At 40.3% G+C, this 23,519-nt stretch overlaps 1 protein-coding gene across 2 annotated transcripts; it reads right to left on the reverse strand.

Moving 5' to 3' along the window:
* cdk19 (cyclin dependent kinase 19) lies at positions 1-23,011 on the reverse strand. 2 transcript variants are annotated; one of them, XR_009129035.2, is made up of 14 exons: positions 22,736-23,011; positions 20,875-20,950; positions 15,351-15,461; positions 14,479-14,619; positions 12,344-12,401; positions 10,206-10,337; positions 9,260-9,403; positions 8,096-8,165; positions 7,910-7,982; positions 6,671-6,768; positions 6,118-6,196; positions 5,351-5,581; positions 2,568-3,336; positions 1-2,210 (listed from the first exon to the last, which is right to left on the reverse strand). XR_009129035.2 is itself a non-coding variant. In XM_058067094.2 (13 exons), exons 1-13 carry the CDS (start codon positions 22,861-22,863, stop codon positions 3,208-3,210), a joined length of 1,470 nt encoding a protein of 489 aa, XP_057923077.1. In that variant the 5' UTR covers positions 22,864-23,011; the 3' UTR covers positions 1-3,207. The 2 variants fall into 2 exon arrangements, 1 of the variants encoding a protein (XP_057923077.1); XM_058067094.2 differs by having other exon boundaries at positions 1-3,336.
* Between the last annotated feature and the right edge of the window lie 508 nt (positions 23,012-23,519).

Consider the following 23,519-nt stretch of genomic DNA (forward strand, 5'->3'; position numbering starts at 1 on the left):
ATGAAAATATAGTCAACAAATGATGTAACCCAACTCAAGCACGGGGAGGTAGCGATAATAAAACAGTGCGGATATTTCTATCAAATGCACCACAGAATGACACATTTTATAGTTATTATTAAATATACTATATAGAATCCAAGGGTGTCCAAATATTTTCCAGTGAGGGCCATATAGTGAAAAGTGAAAGGATGCAACTTTGATATTTGATAGGGAAAAACATTATTATCAACTTCAGCCTTTGCACACCCATTTTTGCTGTTTTTTTATATAATTTTCCAAATATTTCAACTTTCTTCTAAAGGAAATTGTCTCCTTGTAATATTATGACTTTATTGCCATCACTACTTTTGTATTTGTTTTCTTGTTAAATTATATTTATAGAATGTGCAATTTAAAAAAAAACCATGGGCCACAAGTGACCCCCAGGATGCACTTTGGACACCCCTGACACAGAAAGTAAAGCCTTAATATTAGACATGAGACAGTGTGATAAACAATAGTAAAACATTAGAATTGAATAAAATAAAAATGTAATGTAGTTATATCATGATTCTAGTACATTACAATATTGATTACAATATTCTCTAAGGTAAAAAAAAACATAAAATCAAATGAATACTGTCCACTATACTTAAAAAAAACACATTTGAATGAGTGCCTTGTAAAGTACACAAAAATGAAATTTTCACCAAAATCAACAGCAAACATGACGTTATTTTCAATGTGCAAACATTCCTCGTGAAGAAACGGAATTTTACATCCAGGGGTGTCCAACGTGCCCTTGGCATCGAGTAAAAATACAATAAGTTCATATAATTACATATTACTCATTTGCTGTGTCAGCTATAACACAAAGCTTGGTTCACATAGCTTAGCATATACCGGCCTATTGCTTTTAGCATCTTTAATGTACAAAAGTGCCCCCCCCCTCATCCTTTAGTTTTTGCGTATGCGGCCCACACTGGAGAAAGCAAGGTCACCCGTGGTAGAAAAAACTGTCACACATTTGCAAAAACACATGGAGCTGTTAATGGTGTTCAAACATGGATTATTTCATTGAGGGTCTTTGCGCTGTACAGTAACCCCCGGGGCCGTTTCCCGTTTCCACCCCTCAACTTGCTAGGAAAACATGCTAGGTGCTTCTTGTGGAGACAGGCACTTCAATGTTGAATACTAATAAAACAAATGACTGTATCTGCACCTTTACTGCACAGATTCTTCCTTGGCCCATGAGCCAATTGGTTTTTGGAGTTTTTCCGTGTAATCCTGCTGATCCAATTGGTTCTATTATTTACTTTCATGCTTTAAAGTCGGGAAAACATAGACAAGCGTAGATGGTGGAACCCGTTTAAGTGGACATCCCTCACTGACGACGCCATGTTAAAAACTTGTGACCTTGGCCAGATACACAAGGACAGGATTTTACAATTGATGCTAGTTTTTTTTAACATTGTTTCTCTCCATTCTGGTTCAAAGGATACATTTTGTGAGCTGCGGCTGAGAAACCTCCCACTGAAGAAGAAGAACAAACGGTCCCATGATAAGACAGAGTTTTCTCTTCCTTTGTTTTGATTGATTATTGTTTTCAGGTAGTTTCATACGTATGAATGTGAGTGTGAATGGTTGTTTGTCTATATGTGCCCTGTGAATGGCTGGCCACCAGTCCAGGGTGTACCCCGCCTCTCGCCCCAAGACAGCTGGGATAGGCTACAGCACCCCTGCCACCCTCGTTAAGGTAAGCGGTAGGAAATGAATGCATGAATGAATACACTCATTACTGTTTATCAAAAATATATTGCTGTTTCATGGTTCAATATGTCTCATAATACTCAAAGAATATACATATTTAAGCACATTTCTACATATTTTCTGGCTAAATGAAGCATTTTGTAGCATAAAAATGTCAAAATGAAGTAAAATACACATTCAAAGATGTTGTGATATGTAGTATGTACACTGGCCACTAGGTGTCAGTAATATTCCATTGATAAGACAACAGCCAGTGTAGGAAGTACTGTACAGACACATATGATGTCTTATCCTGGTCATGCCTTATTTGGGCTTCCCAGCATACCTTGTATAAAATAGTATTGTTTTGCATGTACATTAGTGTGAAAGTGTAGTACTTGTAGTACTCGTAGAACACGGTAGACCAGGACTTGATGAGTGGGTCGACTTAGACGGGTTCCATTGAATTGACTTTTAGTCTGTTAAAAAGGCAAATGATATACTGTTTTTGGAGATGAAGTACAATAATGACTTAAGTATTTGTGTTAAAAAAAAAAACTTTTGGACAAGATGTTATCCAAAGCAAACCTGTGCTCAGCGTTTTGGGCCCACAAGATTTTCTTTACGCTCTTCTGTCAAGTCAGTGCATTTTTTTTTTTTTGAATCAAAAGTTGAACATGCATAACACACACGCACGCACACACACACACACACACACACACACACACACACAACAACAATAATAATAATAATAACAGCTTAAAAAAACAATTTGACATCAGGCAGTAACAGTCTCATGAAGCATACAAGGAGGGATGTGAGGGGGCGGGGCTTACCGTTAGCTGCCCTGTACGTTTATGCGCACGTTTGGATGCTGGATGTCCAAAACACTCCCAATCGCATCCTGTTAGAGTAGAATGTACACAACTTGTAAAAAAAAAAAAAACAAAGAGTACTACGTTGCTTGTGTACATTTCAAATCTATCCGAGAAAGAGCGCTATGGATATGGGATGGTGGTGAGTTCAATTGTTCTGTCTTTCCCTGCAATGTGATCAGCCCGGGAGCTGATTTCCTGCTTGTAGAAATGTCTTTCTTACATAAAATCTGCATTGGATTATCCAGGATTGCGATCAGTCCTACGTACTACATACAGTATGTAGTATTTACAACAAACAAGCAAGGAGGATAAAACCTGAAACTAGAAAAAAAGGTGCTAGATAAGGTAAATATATATAAGCTGCAAAGTTTTTGGAGTACACGTGTGGCGCCTTGACGCTTATTTGACATTAAAAGGTCTCACCAGCCCAGACGGGCAACGTTTGCTTCCATCTTTTCCTATTTGTCACCGCACGCTAAAGGATCTGGAATGACGTAATGCCTCGAGAAAACGGCCAACCGGTACGGCGCAGACGCTTCCTGGTCCGCAGCCAAAAGATGGCGTCTGCCGTCTGCCGCTTCCCGCTTCACTGGGAGTGTCAGTAACGGTGGTGGGTCTGGTGGGAATACTGGGAGCTCTGCTGCGATGACGCCGTGTATCCCATGGTGCTCTGAGGCTGAGTGGAACCTTGGATACTGCTTTGGTAACCCAGGCGGGAACCGGAGTGCTGATAGTGAGAGAGAGAGCGACATTTTATTGAGCCGAGACGCGTTAGCCGCCAAACATGGCTAACTCTTTTCAGGATGAAGCTAAAATACAGTAATCCCCCGTTAAGCTCGGTTAATTGGTTCCACCAGGTTGGATTCTTATTCATAAATGAACTATTTTAACACGTTTATGACCATGGTTACCATGACCATTAGAGCTCTCTAGCCATGAAATAACACCCCTATAGTCACCTTTTCACTCCCATTACCCAATATAGTAGACATAATAATACAAAAAACATACACATGTTAGCACAATGAGTTCATTGTTGTTGTTCCTTTTATGCTTTTGGTTTCTGGAGAGCTTTTGTGTCATTAGTGTAACATTACTCTACTACAAGGCTATTTTCTATTACTTCACAATATGTGTTTTGTGAATACTGATCATTTTTTGTTGTCATTTTTAGGTTTGAAAAATGCTTAATTTAGGCCAAAATTCCGTAAAATTTAAATATAAAATATAAATATGACGTAACACACAGCTCCAGACGTTCTTCGGTTTTAAAAATGGAGGCAAGCAATCGGCACTGGACTGCTGCGGAAAGTTTGTTTTTGTTTTGAACTAAATTTCAAGACTGGACAAAGATTGATTATAGCGGCGCATGTAGACAAGAGATTGGAATATTCCTTTCCATGGATACCGTGTTTTGGGAAAGGTCATTCGGAGAGAGGAAAAACCCCTCATGTAAAGTGTGACTGTAGCCTTCGCATTCACCACGTAAAACCGCTAATGCTAATCACCAGCCTGTCTGTGAGATTTTCAGTGAGTGGTGTAAGAGTGGTGCATTGTGGCATAGCCTTTGGGCCTGGGATCAATGCTGAGGAAAAAGTAGGCCAACAGCAATGTCATCGACTATGTCAATCAATAATCACATGAGCTGGTCGCTGACAGCTACGATATATGCACCACATGCGGCTACACCTGCAATAGAATCTATAAAAAGTCCTTCATGATTCAGGCTTCTCGTCTCTGCCAATTTGATGATTTTTGGTCAAAAATCAAATCTCATATACCCTAAGACAGTAATAATTATATAATAATAATAATAATGTGATAATACAGGCAAAAAGCACAGCTGTGTGAGCTAACACTCAGCAACTCTTGCTAGCTCACATGACTTCCCAAGCCCCGCCTCTTAAAGGCACACACAACGTCACAGCTATTACACTACATAATATTTTTACTAATAATAGCCTGTCGTCAGCCATGAAACAGTGATAACCGTGATATCGCGGGGGCCAGCATGCTATGCTAAGACACATTCCTTTCATCACCTTCGCATAACCCAGCCGTGTCCTTCGTCTTGGTGTTGTGATAAGACTCAAGTCAGATACGACGGACGCCAGGAAAGGAAACAAATCAGCTTATCAGCTCCGTCTGCAGGACAATGACGACCGCGTAACCGTTATCGGATATTCTTGTTCACTTGTATCGTATGTGCTACTTTGTGTGGGTGGGTGTCCAAACTGTTTCCACAGAGCGCGACTTGTCTCACTTTGTTTGACGGTCATTGAATGCACCGTCCAACTTTCTCCCGCTTGCTAGCTAGTTGTAAAGAGGCGGTTAACACCGTTATCTAACTGCACTGATTCAATCTACTTCTGCAATCTACGTACATTACACAGCGACTGCACGGCGGACGAGTGGTTAGCACACAGGCCTCACAGCTAGGAGACCCGAGTTCAATTCTACCGTGGGCCATCTCCGTGTGGAGTTTGCAGGTTTTCGTTCTGGTTTCCTCCCACATTCCAAAAACATGCTAGGTTAATTAGCGACTCCAAATTGTCCATAGGTATGAATGTGAGTGTGAATGGTTGTTTGTCTATATGTGCCCTGTGATTGGCTGGCGACCAGTCCAGGGTGTACCCCGCCTCTCCCCCGAAGACAGACCACATTAGCTTGTTAATTGTAAGTTGTATTATAACGTTGCTCGCTAGCTAGCTCGCTAAGTTGATGTATTCACTTGTACTTACCTGGTACTCTGACTGGAGCACCCCGGTGCCTGAAGAGGTACCAGAGGGCCCGATGCGGGGTTTTTTATTAGGGGGACCCTGGTCTTGTCCATGTTGTAAACCCCCACTGGCCCCTGTGGTGCCGTTGGTTTGGGTTGAGTTCTGCTGAGATGTGGCCTGCTGGGCTGCTGTTTGCTGCTGGTTCTGGTTCTGAGTCTGACCTGTAGTCTGCTGGTGCTGCTGGGTCTGGTTCTGCAAGCACACATGCTATTATTATTATTCCAACTTCCTGTGTGGACAGACTGAAGTCCGGGTTTTGGATCATTTGCGCACAATGACAGATCTGTCGCTGGTTTGAATACCATCTGGCATGAGGAAGTAACTAAAAATGTTTACATCACATGCAAGACAAGATAACTAACTAACTAACTAACTAACTAACTAACTAACTAACTAACTAACTAACGTCCGAACCTCAAAGATATTGAGGTCTGTACTAGCCGGAAAATAGCCTTCTGGTTCTGTGCCACAACTACAGAGAAGGAGGACGTGGAAGGGAGCCAGAAACTACTGTAACACACCGATAACGAGACAATGATGTGAAATCTTTAGCAAAACACACAAAGGAAGTGAAGAATAACAAGACATTTACAAATCGCTTGGTAAACAAATGGACGGCCTGGAAGCAAAATGATGAAAAAGATCGCGTTATATTGTAAATAAATGATGTGCGTCTATCCGTGTTGCAACAACAGCATGTTTGTATTGATGTCAATATGAAGAATTACCTTTTCTGTTTTCTCTTCTGGTTCGTCTTCGTTGAGAAACTCTCTCTTTGGGTATGGGATCTGACAGCCAGCAAACACACTATAGTAGCAGAAGACACAGATAGATGTCTGCTGTGTTCACACATAAACACGTACTGTTATGTTTACATCATCACTTGACATAAGAAATCATATTCTTATGGCAAAAAAATAACTAATCATAACTAATTAGGAAAGCAGGAAGTGAACAAATGTAACAGTTAGTGATTGTATAAAAGTACCAGATGGAGGGGTAGGATTTAATAAGCTTTGCTTCTTCCTACTCCTTTTGGACATGTGGAACTGGGAACTGATTATGGGATGCACTCAATTGTAATCTGATGCAATCCAATCCACTTTATTTATACAGCACATTTTATAAACAATAGTTTATAAAGAGTTTCCAATGCATTCCATGCATGTTTAAATGAAATAAAACCATTACCATATTTCTAGATACACTACAGTACAGTACAGTACAGTAGAGCAGTTGTTTTTTGGAAAAGTTTGTAGTAAAAATGTTGCCACGGCTCACTCAGTGGTTGGTAGCGGGTCCTCCAGGAAGTACGGGTCCTGCAGTGCTTGTTCTGAAGTGATTCGTTTTGTTGGGTCCATGGTGAGTAGTTTCTGGAGCTGAAGGCAGAAAAAAATGCATCTAAAAATGCATATCTATTTATCTATCTAGTATCTATCTATCTATCTCATGAAGCACAGTGAGAGAAAAACAAAGGTTTCCTTTTTTGAGGAAGACATAATTATGTAACATAATTTGTTCCATACATAATTCCACATTCATCATTTTGAGAATCTACACCGTAAATAGTCATGAAAATAAAGAAAACGCATCCAAACCTTCGACTTATACTGCATATTGCAATATACTGCAATACAGCGTAATACAAATACAAACAAATACATGAGGCTGACTTGATGCTAAACAACTAAAGCTGTCCTTGAGTCATTTGGAGTATGGATTCGGGCTCTTTTGAAAGCTAACAAACTTCTCCCCAAATGTAAACAAGTAACAAGTGCGGTTAAATATGAATTTTAAATTTTTTTTTTTAAATGTTTTATGTTATTTTACTTTTACCAGAAAAAGGGCATCTTGGAAATAATAAAGGTTGGTCAGTATAGACTGGAAAACACAACAAAAAAGTCCTCACCTCATTCCATTGATACTACAAAATGGAGTATTTTACACAGGTATTTCAAGGGTAAGGATCAGGTGTTCCTTTGGTTACTCGAGGTTACATGGTTGACACGAGGTCATCATTAATTTGTCTTGCCACGTTTACATGAGTGAGTTTTTCTCTTTCCAAATGACTTTTCCGAAAGCAATGGTATACATGGAAGGGAATATTCCAATCGCGTGTCTACATGCGCCGCTATAATCAACCAGAATAGTCGATATAGTCAATGTATCACGTGATGTTGATGTTTACGTTTTACTGGGCATGCCCCGTTGACTATTCTGGTTGATTATAGCGACGCATGTAGACAAGAGATTGGACTATCCCTTTCCATGGATACCATTGCTTTCGGAATAGTCATTCGGAAGCAGGAAAAACTCGTGTGAACGTGGCTAATGTTTCCGATGGGAACTAAAATAAAAACACTTCATCAGTGCATGGTACAGTGCTCCAAAAGACAAAGAAAGGAGACAGAAAAATGAGAAGGATGCAAGGACCACTTTGATATTTTAGATATATGCTAAGAAGTTCTATATAACTGGTAAAAAAGTGTACTACTAAATAGGAAAAGTGTGTGTACTTACCAGCAGGAAAACTTTGCTGTCTGGTTTGACTTTATGTTTTTCCATGTATTTGATCAAGCTGCTGTTTGCATATCTGTTCAAAAGGAAAGACATTACGACTGAAGACATCCGTTCAAAGCAAAGCAGGGTCCATATTGATTTAGCATGGGCTGAACTCATTGGACGGATTCGGCGACGTCTACTCACGTTGTTCGCCTAAAGTCTTTCTGCAGTGTCGGATATTCCGGCATCTTCCGAATGTCTTCCCAGTCTTTATCTGTGGTTGTAAAAACACAGATTAAACAGCGGCTGTGCTCGTTTGTGGTAATTATTACCAAAGGAGAACAAACGACTGGGATTGCAGTGTTGCTAGTATTGCTAGTAATGCTAGTGCTGCTAGTGTTGCTGGTATTGCTAGTATTGCTAGTGCTGCTAGTGTTGCTGGTATTGCTAGTATTGCTAGTGCTGCTAGTGTTGCTGGTATTGCTAGTATTGCTAGTGCTGCTAGTGTTGCTGGTATTGCTAGTATTGCTAGTGCTGCTAGTATTGCTAGTATTGCTAGTGCTGCTAGTGTTGCTGGTATTGCTAGTGCTGCTAGTGTTGCTAGTGCTGCTAGTGTTGCTGGTATTGCTGGTGTTGCTGGTGCTGCTGGTGTTGCTGGTGTTGCTGGTGTTGCTGGTGTTGCTGGTGTTGCTGGTGTTGCTGGTATTGCTAGTGCTGCTAGTGTTGCTAGTGCTGCTAGTGCTGCTAGTGCTGCTAGAATTGCTAGTGTTGCTAGTGTTGCTAGTGCTGCTAGTGCTGCTAGTGTTGCTCGTGTTGCTAGTGTTGCTAGTGTTGCTAGTGCTGCTAGAATTGCTAGTGTTGCTAGTGTTGCTAGTGCTGCTAGTGTTGCTAGTGCTGCTAGTGTTGCTAGTGTTGCTAGTGTTGCTAGCGCTGCTAGTATTGCTAGTGCTGCTAGTATTGCTAGTGGTAATCGTGTTGCTAGAATTGCTAGTGCTGCTAGTGCTGCTAATGCTGCTGGTGCTGCTAGTGCTACTGGTATTGCTAGTGCTGCTAATGCTGCTGGTGTTGCTAGTGCTGCTGGTATTGCTAGTGCTGCTAGTGCTGCTAGTGCTGCTAGTGTTGCTAGTGTTGCCAGTGTTGCCAGTGTTGATCGTGTTGCTAGAATTGCTTGTGTTGCTAGTGCTGCTAATGCTGCTGGTATTGCTAGTGTTGCAAATGTGTTGCTAGTGCTGCTAGTGTTGCTAGTGCTGCTAGTGCTGCTAGTGTTGCTAGTGCTGCTAGTGTTGCTAGTGTTGCCAGTGTTGATCGTGTTGCTAGAATTGCTTGTGTTGCTAGTGCTGCTGTTTTTTGTTTTTTTTTAGTGCGGACCTGCGGGGAAACCCATGACGCTGAATATCCTGTCCAGCTGGTCATGATGGAAGGGGTTACTGGTCTTGATGTCTTCCTGGCGGCAGTGAAAGATTGGCTCTGATGTTAGCAGCTCAGCGAAGATGCAGCCAATTGCCCAGATGTCTGGGTTCAAACACAAACACACGAGTTAGTCACATGACCATGTAGGGGATCATAGTAATAAGAAGGGTGGTATCTCTTCTATGTTCATTTTCACAATTATATTAGCGTGTTTTGTTATTGTATACAGTGGATGCTAGCAAATTAGCAATTTGGGGATTTTGGTCAAACTGTACATATTTGAGTCTCTATGCATCATTGGTAATGTTTATGTCTTCAAGTGTTGATATTTCGCACGTTGTTTGGTGGTCACTGACCACACCATTGTTGCCGGGACACACAGAAGTAAAATAATTCTATACCAGTGGTGTCCAAAGTGTGGCCCGGGTGCCATGTGTGGTTTTTTTATTGGCCACCAGCACATTTAAAAAAATATAATTTAACAACTACAAAATCTAGAAAAAAATTAAAAAAATTAAGTATGTGAGGCATATCAACAGAACAAGTGGAGAGTTCTGAAGCTGAATCTAATCCAATCATTACTAGTCACTTTTATTGCAAATGTTGACCCAAAATCATAAAGATCCAGCCTGTTGCCCATGATTTAGCAATCCAACCATGTGAAGCAGCTCAAACGATGGCTTTCCAGACATGTACAGTACATGTCCTGTCATGATGAAGATCACAAATGTAACATTCCCGTCATATGTATGACAGATACATCTTCAGTACACAGCACGGAATGTGTCATTCCGCTGGAATGTACACACCTTAGATGAGCACCCCGTGAGGTGTCTTGACAGTAGAAAATATATAGAAATGTTCGAGACTTCACTCTTTGAATGCCAAACGCCCACAAACTCACCAATAGCTTTGGTGTAGTGCCGCGCCCCCAGCAACAGCTCCGGGGCCCTGTACCAGAATGTGACCACCACAGGATCCAGGTCGGCCAGGGGCTTGAGGGGAGAGTTGAAGAGTCTTGCGAAACCCATGTCAGCTACATAAGGCCGGGGTGAGGAGACAGAAAGATAAATGAGTAAAGGCTTTATCATGGAGGGATATGAATGTGGAGCAGGGTGGCCCCTTTTTCAAGGTTGGTCGGGGCGACCTATGACAACATCAGACATGAATGACTGCTAATTGGACTGTCAAATGATTTAAAAAAAATCTATTTTTTGTGTGCCCATTTTTATGAACAAAAAGATAATTACTTTTTAACTTAGTTTTGTACAGTTACTTCCTGCAGTAGCTATTCTCTCATTGATGTAACATCGATTGAAATTTGCTGAAGAATTTAGTAAAACGCAAAGTGCAGTCATTCCTCGCCATTTCACACTTTCAAAAATACTTTCACTGACTGTAGTGGTGTTACTTCATGTCTAGAGGGCTCTAATAATATTAAAGGGGATCTATTATGCTCATTTATGTGTTGTGGGCTCCTATTCATAGTATCCGATACCTGTGCATGACAGTGCTTGAACCAGCACTTTAAATATGCAAACACATAACCAGCTTGTTAATGTTCAAAAACAACCCTGAGCATTTGCAAGAATGCAACCCTCCTCGTGTATTAGTGCAGATGACCCCCCCCCCCCCCCCCCCACACACACACACACCACAATCTGTTTTCACACTGGTTGAACAGGACCAACCGCATTCTGAGCCCTAACAGCCACTTGTTTCATCTTTTCTATAGGTTGAGGACTCCTGTCAAGCTACGTCGCCCCTCAATAATACCCTGCTCACCTGGCTCATGGAAAAGTGCAGCAACAATGTCAGGCCACAAATGTTTCGAAGATACGCTGACTCGTGACTAAGCGGGGATCCACTGTAACTTGTAATGGTAATGGTTTTATTTCATTTCAACATGCATCAGATTACAATTGAATGCATCACATAATCAGTTCCCAGTTCCACATGTCCGAAAGGAGTAGGAAGAAGCAAAGCTTATTAAATCCTACCCCTCCATCTGGTACTTTTACAATCACTAACTCTTACATTTGTTCACTTCCTGCTTTCCATGATACATGGAATAAGTTTTTTTTTGTTTTTTTTAATAATGTACCTCGTACCGAAGTACTCGGTGATATGAGCATCCAATGCCATAATGGGTACCATAGTAAGTGTCAATATAGTGATATATATAGCACATCATGACTGGTTCAAGACTCTTCATCCTTGTATTTAGCAAACATCAACTGCTTGTATTGTTTCTTGAATTGGCTCATCGTTGTGCATTGTTTGATTTCCTTACTCAATCCATTCCATAGTTTGATTCCACATACTGAAATGCTATGGCTAGCATAACGTAGTCCTAGATCATATTTCTCCTCTCTTGTAGAGAAGTATTGGATGATATTTTTAGTTAATTGGTTATTTTTTTTAGCCTTATGCATTATTTTAGCTGTTTAAAGATGAACTATATCAGCAAGTTGAAGTATTTGTGATTTTAGAAATAAGGAGTTAGTATGTTCTCTGTAGGCGGCATTATGAATTATCCTTACTGGCCTTTTTTGCAGTACATTTAGCGAGTGAAGATTGCTTTTATAGTTATTAGCCCATATTTCCACCAATAAGTAAGATATGGTAGAACCAGAGAGCAATAAAGAGTGTGGAGTGATTTCTGATTGAGAACAAGTTTTGCTTTGTTCAATACTGAAATATTTCTGGCCACCTTATGTTTTATATTTGGAATATGAGGTTTCCAGCTATGAGGTATGCTTATCAGCAACCTACAAATCAGTTTTATGGCTGAATTTGTGGGAAACAAAGGGAGTTCTGTACTCCTATTCGAGCTAATCTCCTTATTGCATACTGTTCACAAGCCCAACTCCCTACACGCATACACACAAAGTACAAACTAAAACACTTCCACTTCTTCATAGTATTAAGATTTGTTCAAAATCAGTAGGACTCTTTCTCTGGTAAAGAATCCATAGCAGTGGATGTATTTCCCACACGGTTTACTTCTTTCAAAAAGAAAAAAAAGAAAAATAAACTCACCGATTTTAACTCTTCCTCGTTCAGGTCCTTCTCCCATGACCAGGATGTTAGCTGGTTTCTGCACAAGATAGGAACAAAAAACATGTTAGCTATTGTGATGTTGTTTTTGTGTTAGTATTTGGGGATATTAATTATACAGTAGTGTGAAAAGGTATTTGCCCCCTTCTTAATTTCTAAGGAGGAGCACTCATTGTCGGACACACTTTGTCAGACACAAAACAGCTCTTTGGCTGGAGTATGCCATTTACTGCTACGAAGACCACATTCACAATGACACCTGTAATTCATGTCAATATTATTTTGGTCCAGAGTCATAATTATGAACCCTAGCTTCCCTGTTTGCTTACAAATATCACCACTTTCTATTTTCACGCTTGACTGAATGAATATGCCTATACTGTGGCGAGGGGATTCATACTGTCGGGATAACAGCTGCTACATGAAAACCCATGGGTGCCGTTCCATAGTTTGATTCCATTATATTTACATTTGTTTGATGATCTGAAACATTGACAAACATACAAAAAAATAATAAATGAGGTGAGGGGGAAACATTTTTCACACCACTGTAACTGTCAATGTAAATGACAACAACCAGTAACTAACAAGTCCCATGCAGTTGCTAAATTCCAGACCATGTACGGTGTCTTGTCTCTATGAGGGAATTTGTAGTCTGTAATTGGTCCACCATACTGCAGCACTTCTGTCGTGTGTTTGTGTGGAAGTGCATCTATGTGGGAGGGAGCGTTCCTTACAGGAAGATACAAATGCACTGCAGCGATAGATCACCTTCAGTAAACCTCCTCCTGACAGCGTGATGGTACAGTCCTTTGCTGGGGTGCGCAGAGCTGCTAAGTCAGCATCTTGACAGCACAAGCTAGAGTTACATAACCCCCATGGGGGGCAAAAAGCATGGCTGGGAGGATATGGAGAGTCTGTGGTGTTGATGGCGGTGGGTGGAAGGATAGGACAAGGGGGGGATGGGTACCATGCAGTGGCGCAATGCAAAGCATGCGGCTCATATAAGCTTTGTCAGGGGGGGGCTAAGCATAATGTTATGTAACAGCAGGAATGCTAGAGATGTGTTCAGCTTAATCACACATCTTGTTGGTCGTCCACTCGGACTTTTATGGCTTCTTTCCATGAAACAACTGTGGGAATTCCACAATAATCAGCAACATGATCATTGTAAACAATGCCCCCCCCCCGATTTGATTTATTTATTTCATACAAAGACCCAGTCACCTGCTCAAAGTTGATAATCTGGACAACAATGACAGGATGCCCTGACCATGAACCGCTTTAATAACAACACAGCAATACAGCACACAAACAGCTGTTATCAGCACAAAACAAGCTCAAATCATCTGTAACATACTTTAATGACGTGTGATTACAAACATATCTACAGTAGGACCTTGCTTTTCACCATTAGTCCACTGGAAAAGGTACCAAAATATATAAAAAAACAACCAATTTTCCCATAAACAATAATGCAAATCTTCCAGACACCACATGGATACCCCCACATGTAGTAATTATTTTCATTAAAAAAAAAAACGGGGCTGCACGGTGATCAAGTGGTTAGCGTGCAGACCTCACAGCTAGGAGACGCGAGTTCAATCCCACCCTCGGCCATCTCTGTGTGGAGTTTGCATGTTCTCCCCGTGCATGCGTGGGTTTTCTACGGGTACTCCGGTTCCCTCCCACATTCCAAAAACATGCTAGGTTAATTAGCGACTCCAAATTGTTTGTCTATATGTGCCCTGTGATTGGCTGGCCACCAGTCCAGGGTGTACCCCCGCCTCTCGCGCGAAGACCAGTGCCCGCCCTCTGTCGCCATCAAACGACCAGACGAGACCGCTGCCGACAAACCAACATATCTGAATATTTCCGCTGGTATGAATCACCCCAGTCAGCATTCTCATCAACAATGGTGCAACGTATGCGTTGGGGTTGTTTCAACTCTTCTTGAACAAGTTCAAACCTGTCTGTGACTCAGTCAGTTGTAGTCTCTTGCCCAAATATGGTCACCAAATATGGCTACCAACAATAGCAAACCCAAGGCGTAGAAGGGAAGAGAAGTAGGCGCAGTCATGGGAAAGTGGAGCGGTGATGATAATACAGCAGCTCACCAGATCCCTGTGGAGCACCCAGTTGGCATGGAGGTAATGGATCCCATCCAGAATCTGATACAAAAGAGACTTCACCATCCCTCGGGGCAGCTGCATAGGCTTCTTATTGGCCTTGGAGGCGCGATGGAACTTGATGATATGCTGGAAGAAGGACAAAATGGTACACTTGGTACACATAAATCACAACAGGATAAGGATACCTATATTGGACAAATACCAAATAGTTCCATAAATGCACAGACAATTGTAGATTGAAAAGGTGAACGAAAATACATACCTGGGGATCACAATAGATGGAAATATGAGCTGGAAACCTCATATTCCAAATATACAACATAAGGTGGCCAGAAATATTTCAATATTGAACAAAGCAAAATTTGTTCTCAATCAGAAATCAATCCACACTCTTTATTGCTCTCTGTCTATAACTATAAAAGCAATCTTCACTCGCTAAATGTACTGCAAAAAAGGTCAGTAAGGATAATTCATAATGCCGCCTACAGAGAACATACTAACTCCTTATTTCTAAAATCACAAATACTTCAACTTGCTGATATAGTTCATCTTCAAACAGCTAAAATAATGCATAAGGCTAAAAATAAGCAATTAGCTAGGACTACGTTATGCTAGCCATAGCATTTCAGTATGTGGAATCAAACTATGGAATGGATTGAGTAAGGAAATCGAACAATGGAGGGGTAGGATTTAATAAGCTTTGCTTCTTCCTACTCCTTTTGGACATGTGGAACTGGGAACTGATTATGGGATGCACTCAATTGTAATCTGATGCATGTTCAAATGAAATAAAACCACAACCATTACCATAACAATAATAATGTCATTTGGATCCAGGAACATTATGATCAACTTACCCAAAGGTCGTGTTCGGCGTAATCAAACAAGAGCCAAACTTTTCTGTCACTGTGGGACAGGAACACTTTCTGCAGGGCGATCACGTTTGGATGTTTCAGTTCTCGCAACAGCTGGAAGACACAAATTCACAAATTCACAGATTTTTTCGATTCAAACTTTTTTTGTAGTACCTTTATGACTTTCTTATGAATTTAACGACTTTATTTTCGAAATCTCTGATTTTTTTTTCCAGTGTGATCCGAATACTCCGGCTCACTGTGATGTCACAGTGAGGCAATGTTAGAAAAAACTCTCTGAAACCGAGTGTTCAGATCCATCCCAAACTTCTTTCAGGGCTCACTTCCAAATGCAAACCTTATTATGTGAAACTTTAGCATGGTTTTACATGAGAATATAACATTCTACCTACAGTTATCGGTCAGAAAGTGGTCCTCTTTAAGAGACATCTGCCATTAATGATTGAGCTTCACTCAAAGTGGTGAGCTGCTCCATGCAGGACTACTGCCCAAAACACCACAGCATTGTTTGTTGGTGTATTCCAAACGGTCTATAACCAGTCACTCGTTGTTCACTCAGTAGTAAGATGAAACTGAAACCGTGGATCCCACACAATCAATTATTCATTTTTACAGGCAGCAATGACTCAGTCGGTCATTGCTGAAGAACATCACTGGTCACACTACACAAAAGCAGGTGTGAACATTAAACAGTGTTGAAATCCTCCAATTGGCCGACTCGTGTCATCAAACCTACAGTAGCTTGTTGACATCGTTTTCCTCCATTTGTGTAAAATTTAATGTGTGTATTTTGTATTTTGGATGAAAGAACGGCCGAGAAGTCTCCCACAAAACAAGGAAGGCCCTTTGGTCCTACAACCAAAGCTTTGTCCACGCATATATTTTTTAAACGCATATTTTTGTCTCGCCCACACACAAACAATAATTTTTTCCCGGATATTTTGTAGTTGTAGCATAGAAAACCTGGTTATTACCTTCTAAACACACTTTTAAACATTATTAGAGCCCTCTAGACATGAAATAACACCCCTATAGTCAACTTTACACTCCTATTACCCAATATAGTAGACATAATCAGAGTAAATAAGCCACAGAAGACATAAATAAGACTTGTGCTGTGTGTGTTGCTATGTGTTCCGGATGTGTACAGAATAGGAAGTGACATTGCGGGTTCAGATTTGAGATTTAGCTTGGAGTGGATTACAGCCACACCAATAGCCTGTGCTATTATTGTATAAATTTTTATTATTATTAGTTTGTTATTATTATTATTATTATGTCTGTTGTGAGATCATTGAAACCTGCAATAATAGGAACAAAAGCTATACCTTTGCTCATGGAACTAGACCAGGTACTTTGCAGCGTTTGCCATCTTGGCTCATTAATAACATTTGTTTGGTGGTTACTAACAGGAGAAACTATTCCACTTCAAAAGTCGTACAGGGAAATCTGGGGGAAAAAAACCTGTCACGACAAGTCTTCACACGCATACGACTGGTCTCAGCATTCGCAAAACAATACAAGCAGATCCTAGACCAGCACTACCAAGTCACAACCCAAACCCTAACCCTTTCTGAATGCCTTGTGTGGTGTGGAAAGTTTCCCACGTGCAGGCTGGTCTTGTGACTCGCTATTCAGCACACACAATGTGGGCCATTCCTCAACATTTGCCTGGCTGGAGCAGAATGGGCAATGCTTTCGTAACCCGAAAAGGAACAATATTCTAGGATGGTATCAAATCAAATCACAAGCAGCAATAAATCATATGAAATATGAGAACAAGAAACGGGAGAAAGAGAGCGGCTGCTCTCCTTTTGAGGAAAATGGGTCACAGGGAAAGCACTCGCTGGAGGAGGTCCAAATACTCACGACTAAGCCAGATTCCTGCCAGTCGACCTTTTAAAGAGGCTCGCCAAGGGGATGGAATTGAACAGAAGCAATGTAAATGTGCCTTCCACAAAAGACGAGGGAAATAATTATGATAAAATCATATGGAAAGGCAGCCAATTTTCTGCCAACACTGTGGGGCTTTAACGGGTTCCCCAATAATACCATATCATATACGGATGCTGGCTACTTGCTCAGTTTCATGTTTGTGTTGTCATTTCCTGTGTCTAGACGCACCCCGACATAAAATATAATGTTAATGTATAAACTGTGGAACCTCGCTTGTCATCACTAATCCCTTCCAGGGGGTGCGTCTGAACCCAAAACTCAAACCAAAAACTGAACCTAACTAACGATTAATCGAGTAATCAGTTTGGCCAAACCAGTGGTTTCCAAAGTGCAGCACAGGGGCCATTTGCGACCCGGGGATTTTTTTTTTTTAATTCAACAAGCAAACTAAAAAATAACAAACAGCTACAAAAATGGAGAAAGTAATTTTACAAGAATAATATCATGAGTAACAATTCATTCTAGTTGCAGAAATATTACAGAAAAAAAGTAAATAAATTACTTTTACCTATGGACAATTTGGAGTCGTTAATTAACCTAGCATGTTTTTGGAATGTGGGAGGAAAACCCACGCGTGCACGGGGAGAACATGCAAACTCCACACAGAGATGGCCGTGGGTGGAGCTTCAGCAACATTTTGGTGGATATTGATGTTCACAAAAACCAGCCCAATGCTCTGTGACATCACAAAAGAACAGTTTTGCAACGCCCTCTGAAACAGAGCATTTTGAGCCATCCCGAACTTCTTTCACGGCTCACTTCCAAATGCGCAAACCTCATTACCTGAAACTTTGCTGTTGTTTAACACGAGAATAGAACATTCTAACTACATTTATAGGTCAGAAAAATGGAAAAAGCATAATAGATCCCCTTTAAAAAAAACAGCAAAAGAGATATGTGACCATCTTTTCGCCTAAAACACAAAGATTATAGGTACGCTTTCATGGATGGCTAAGGACATTAAAGGCTGAAATCAGAGGATAGTTACATTAAAAAAATAATAATTGAATACCAAAATAGTTGGCAATTGATTAGAAAATCAATTAATCATGGATTAATTATTACATCTCAGCTAAAGTGGACATTTGATATTGTGGTGTGCGGGTATTTTATTTGACTTGTGCATCCTCTGTGGTAAAGACAACGCCAGAGAAGTGGACTTGCATTGGGGGTTTGACAAACAGGCAACGGTTGTGAAAAAGAAACACCACAGCGCCGATGCACCCCGACTCCACGGAGGAGACAAAATAATTCCAACATGCAGTTGGCAAGCAACGGGTCGATAAATGCACTGTCGGGTAGCTCTGTGCAGGTATCTGCTAGCCACGCTGCAGCCTCAATGGAGCAACATCAACAACAAGCCTTTCCCTCCATCGTGAATTAAAGCGGCAGGCAGCGAGTGTTGCAGCAGCAGCAGACGCAGCAGCCATTTGGTGCTGCTAACAGGGCTATCTGTGATAGACTCCAGGCTGCAGATTTCATACACCAGATCAGATCAGAATGAAAGGATGCAGCACAGATGCACTATAAACAACTTGGCCCTATTCGGTTTGTGCTTTTGCTGAAAAAACAAGACAGGTAATAATAGCCGAAGGAATCATTTGATCCCTAGCAACATTGTGTTTGCACTTTTCACCGTCCACCGATACAGCAAATACACTTAGGATTTATAGCTGTTTGCACACTGGAAATGACAGCTCATGCTAGCTAATAAAACACTAAGAAATACAGAATCAATATATTCACAATGGAAGATAAATAGTCTCAGGCAAAAGGCCGCGCACATAATTCTATTGTTTCATTTTCTTACACTATGTTGACAAATAGACAAGTATAAACATTCAAATAACTTATTATACACTTCATGAAACAAATGCAAAGGAAAATTGATTCAAAAATGCGAATCAAATTGAAATGACGTGGTGCCTTTGAACGCAACCCTTCATTGCTCATAATAACACATTTAAGCTGTGATAACGCAATTAAGAAGCTTGTTAAGTAACCAGTTTTTCAGATAGTTTCATTTTCAGCTCATGTGGATATTTTAATACATACAAATATATAGAATCAAGTTCTGTCATTCATTCATTGGGAGTTAGCTAACAAGCTGAATTCTACTCCCCAACAGTAAGAATCTGTCTACATGCTATTGACGTTGACAAATACAAGTTTTTCAAGTTTTTTTTTTTTTTAGGTTCGCCAATATTTTTTCTCAGAAACGTGTCTTCAGATGAACTAGTTTGGAGGGTGTGACAACTTGAGGCATTACCTAATCCCATTTCAAATTTGACAATGATATGACAAACAGTGGGTTTTTTTTACACAGGTTTTCCCAAACTTCTGATCGGGCGTTCAAAAAGGTGACCAACTGCCAGACGAGGTCAGAGTTTTCTGTTGCTCAGTAACGCAGGAATTCCTAGCTTTTATGCCCCCCACTCCCCTCCCCCATCAACCCGAACCAGCGTGTTTGTGTTTTCCCATTTTCAATGCCTATTTAACGTGTCAGTCATTATCAGACACTAACCAATGTTTGAAAAAAAGTAAAGCTACTACATAAAAATACATACATACATTCAAATAAATACAAATTACTACATACAGTACATGTGTATATTAGTTTTTCAAATATACAGAATGAGCACTGTCGGCTGGTACTGTATCACAAAGCGAGAGCTGCTTCCACATCAAAAACTACACGGTATGTTGTTTGACCGGTATAATGATTGATTGACACTGACAGATCTATAAAGAGATGCAAGATGCACGACGAGTGAGACATTTTTAAAAGATACATCGTCATTTATTATCAACTGCTATACCGTTCGCAGCTAGCGGCACAAACCGGAAGTCCTTTTAAGCTCTTGAATGTGACCAGCCACCACGAGTAGGCGTGCCTGGAGGCGGACCGTGGGTGGGATACATTGAAACAAACCGTATTCGCAGGAAGCACAAAGTGCAAAGAAATACAGCTGAATAGGTGCAGATTCTGAAAGAACTAGAAAGCTTCCTGTGCTGGTTATTGTGTGTAGCTGCTCTGTTGGAGTCCGCAACTCAATACAAAGCGACGAAAAATGAGTATAATAGGTCTCCTTTAGCAAAACATATTTTTTCCTTTAATATTTAAACTCTACGCTACTAAAATGAAATTTTCTGTCCTCATAATATTATGAGTTTATTCTCTGAAAATTTTGACTATTCTTCCTGTGAGAATAACAACTTTTTTCTCTTAATATTTTGACTTTATTCTTGGAAAATTATTGCTGATTTTTCAATTTTTCTGTTGTCCTTTAAAATGTAAATATAATATTATGTATATTAAGTATAATAATTAAACAAAGAAAAAGGGTAGAGGTAGCTAAGTGTTTTTTTATTGTTATTATTAATTTCCAAACAAGTAAAACTTATTTCTTTTGGGATTCTGAAATGTTGTTTTGGTTTTATTTTGGCATGTTACTGTTTATTTTATTGTATTTTTTTTTCTGTATGTTTTACTTTGACATGTTTGAAATAAACTCACATGAAATGCACAAAAGAAATGCTTCAAACTTACAGCGATTTCCCTGCAGGCAGACATTGATATTCCAGTGCCTTCTATCTGTTTCAGTGCATATTCCTTCTCGTCTATCCTGTGGGGATAAAAAAAAAGACAATATACTGCAGTGTGATTTACTTTCTACATCATACTCAAGACTTTTTACTTGTTTGATGGAAATATTGATTGAAAAGATCAAAGAAAATCACAGAGTGTCGTGTAAATGGATTTTAAAACAATGCAAAACGATAGATAGCATGCTTCAGCTGGTGCTAATCAAACAAATCCTCAAAAGAGCTCAATTCAGACCCACTTGAGCCTAATTTGCACTGAGAGGTTTATGGATTTGCTGGTGCTCTTAAGCGTGTACATCCTTGATACTAATTAACTGTACTGCAAATAAAATGTCCTATTTTGTTCCGCACTCGTGTCATTACCAGACAAAATACCTCATGATCATCAAAATACCTCATTAGAATCTGTATAGGACGATTGGCCGGGCCAAAAAAAGACCAAAGGAAAATAAATATGCAAATAAAGTGGAATGATTAGAGGTTGATTATAGGTAACATTAGCACACACACTTCAGGTTGGACACCTCTCACATCTTTATTATTTATCATGACATTTTCATTATATATGTGTGTATATATATATATAAATGACTGCACGGCCGAGTTCAATTCCACCCTCCACCATCTCTTGTGTGGAGTTTGCATGTTCTCCCCGTGCATGCGTGGGTTTTCTCCGGGTACTCCGGTTTCCTCCCACATTCCAAAAACATGCTAGGTTAACTAGCGACTCCAAATTGTCCATAGGTATGAATATGAGTGTGAATGGTTGTTTGTCTATATGTGCCCTGTGATTGGCTGGCCACCGGTCCAGGGTGTACCCCGCCTCTCGCCCGAAGACAGCTGGCATAGGCTCCCAGCGGCCCTCGTGAGGATAAGCGGTAGAAAATGAATGCTGGAGCCTATCCCAGCTGTACACCCTGGACTGGTGGCCGGCCAATCACAGGGCACATATAGACAAACGACCATTCACACTCATATTCTTTTATACTAATGTATAACCCGCAAGGCATGCTGGGAAGCCCACACACAAGAAGTTACTTGGATGCTGTTTTCAGCAGTGGTCTGAAATTTCATGCCGGGGGTACTGTATATACTTGGATACTGTATATAAAAGGGTGATAAGCTAATGTTTATAATGATAACTTATGCCCCGAGTTTGTAAACAATATAAGCAATGTAAAAGTAGGGAACAACACGACACCATAAAGAGATATTTAGGAAAATAAACCAAAATGAGGACTGTAAAATAGCAATCCCATCGCGATCCCCTGTACTTGGTATCGATTCTACCGATGTTCGGATCGATCCACCCACCCGTAATGTAAAGCAAATAATACAGTTGATACATGCCAGCATTGTGGGAAACATGTTCATATAGACGTCATTTCACAACACAACAGCAAGCATTGGAGTACCACATGCTTGTAGCGTGACAATGTGAAAGTGAAACAATCCAACTAGGACGAAAAGGGACAAAAAAGTTTGATCGTGCAGTCCTGGTGAGAGGCTGGGGGGTTTGAACTGCTACCACACTAATGATAAGACGTCATGTGCGTGTCCGTGGGTGAAAATCATTTGCTTTCCTCTTGGCCACACTGTAAAATCAAGATGGGTCGCTACTACATTGTGTTGGAGGGGAGATAAGCAGGAAGGAGGAGGGAGGTTGGTGAGTGACATGAAAACAAAAACAGACTATCACGTTGGGAGGGGATTAAAATCGAAACACGCCGTTCAAAAACCACACGTTGCTTGAGAAAATGCATTTTCAGCGTTCAAATAAATAAGAACGTCCGTAGTCGCCTTACCCGTCTTTGCGCTTTGCTTTATAAACGTGCCCGTAGGTGCCTCGACCCACTTTGCAACCTTCATATTCGAACAGATCCTCCACTCTCTCCCTCTCGGCGGCCAGCTTTGTTTTGAAGTCGTAATCCATTCTAACCCATAAATACGTCTTAATTTACAATAAAAAATAAAATATTAATTATTACATGCATTAATTAAATAATCTGCTCGGTTTATTCCCCCACCATTTCCTTGTTTGGGATTTTGGTCTGCTCCGCTTAATGTTCACTGGCTCGTTGACGTTTCTAATTGGCGCACGGGACATTCTGGGTTTTGTAGTTCTGGTGAGGAGGAGCAGCCGTTCGCCACTACATGACCAGTGTCGTAAAAAAACTACAACCCGCGTTTTTGGCTGCGGGCTGTTGCCCTTTGCGTACTACTGTACGCTTTAAATTTAGGCTTTCGGGATTGGTTGTTTGAATTACGTATTGTATACTTACACTGCTAATAGCTAATAGTACACACAGTACCTTGATAACGTGGCAATAAACATTTAAGATCACTAGCGCCTTAGAATAGAATGTTTCCTTTAAAATATGAAGACATTTAGAAAAAATAAAATGTACCATTATAATACAGTGCATTATATGTGTGTATATACGTATATATGTATGTATTGTAATGTTATACGCGTGTACACGTAATATTTATATATTCAATTTACATTAATAAGTACTAATAGAGTATACTGAATTTAATGTTTCTAAAATGCAAGTACAACAATGACTTAGGTGACGTTTGAAAAGG

The sequence above is a fragment of the Doryrhamphus excisus genome, linkage group LG11, assembly GCF_037039965.1.
Source record: "Doryrhamphus excisus strain RoL-2023G ecotype Guam linkage group LG11, RoL_Dexc_Guam_v1.1, whole genome shotgun sequence".
NCBI classification, from domain to species: Eukaryota; Metazoa; Chordata; class Actinopteri; order Syngnathiformes; family Syngnathidae; genus Doryrhamphus; species Doryrhamphus excisus.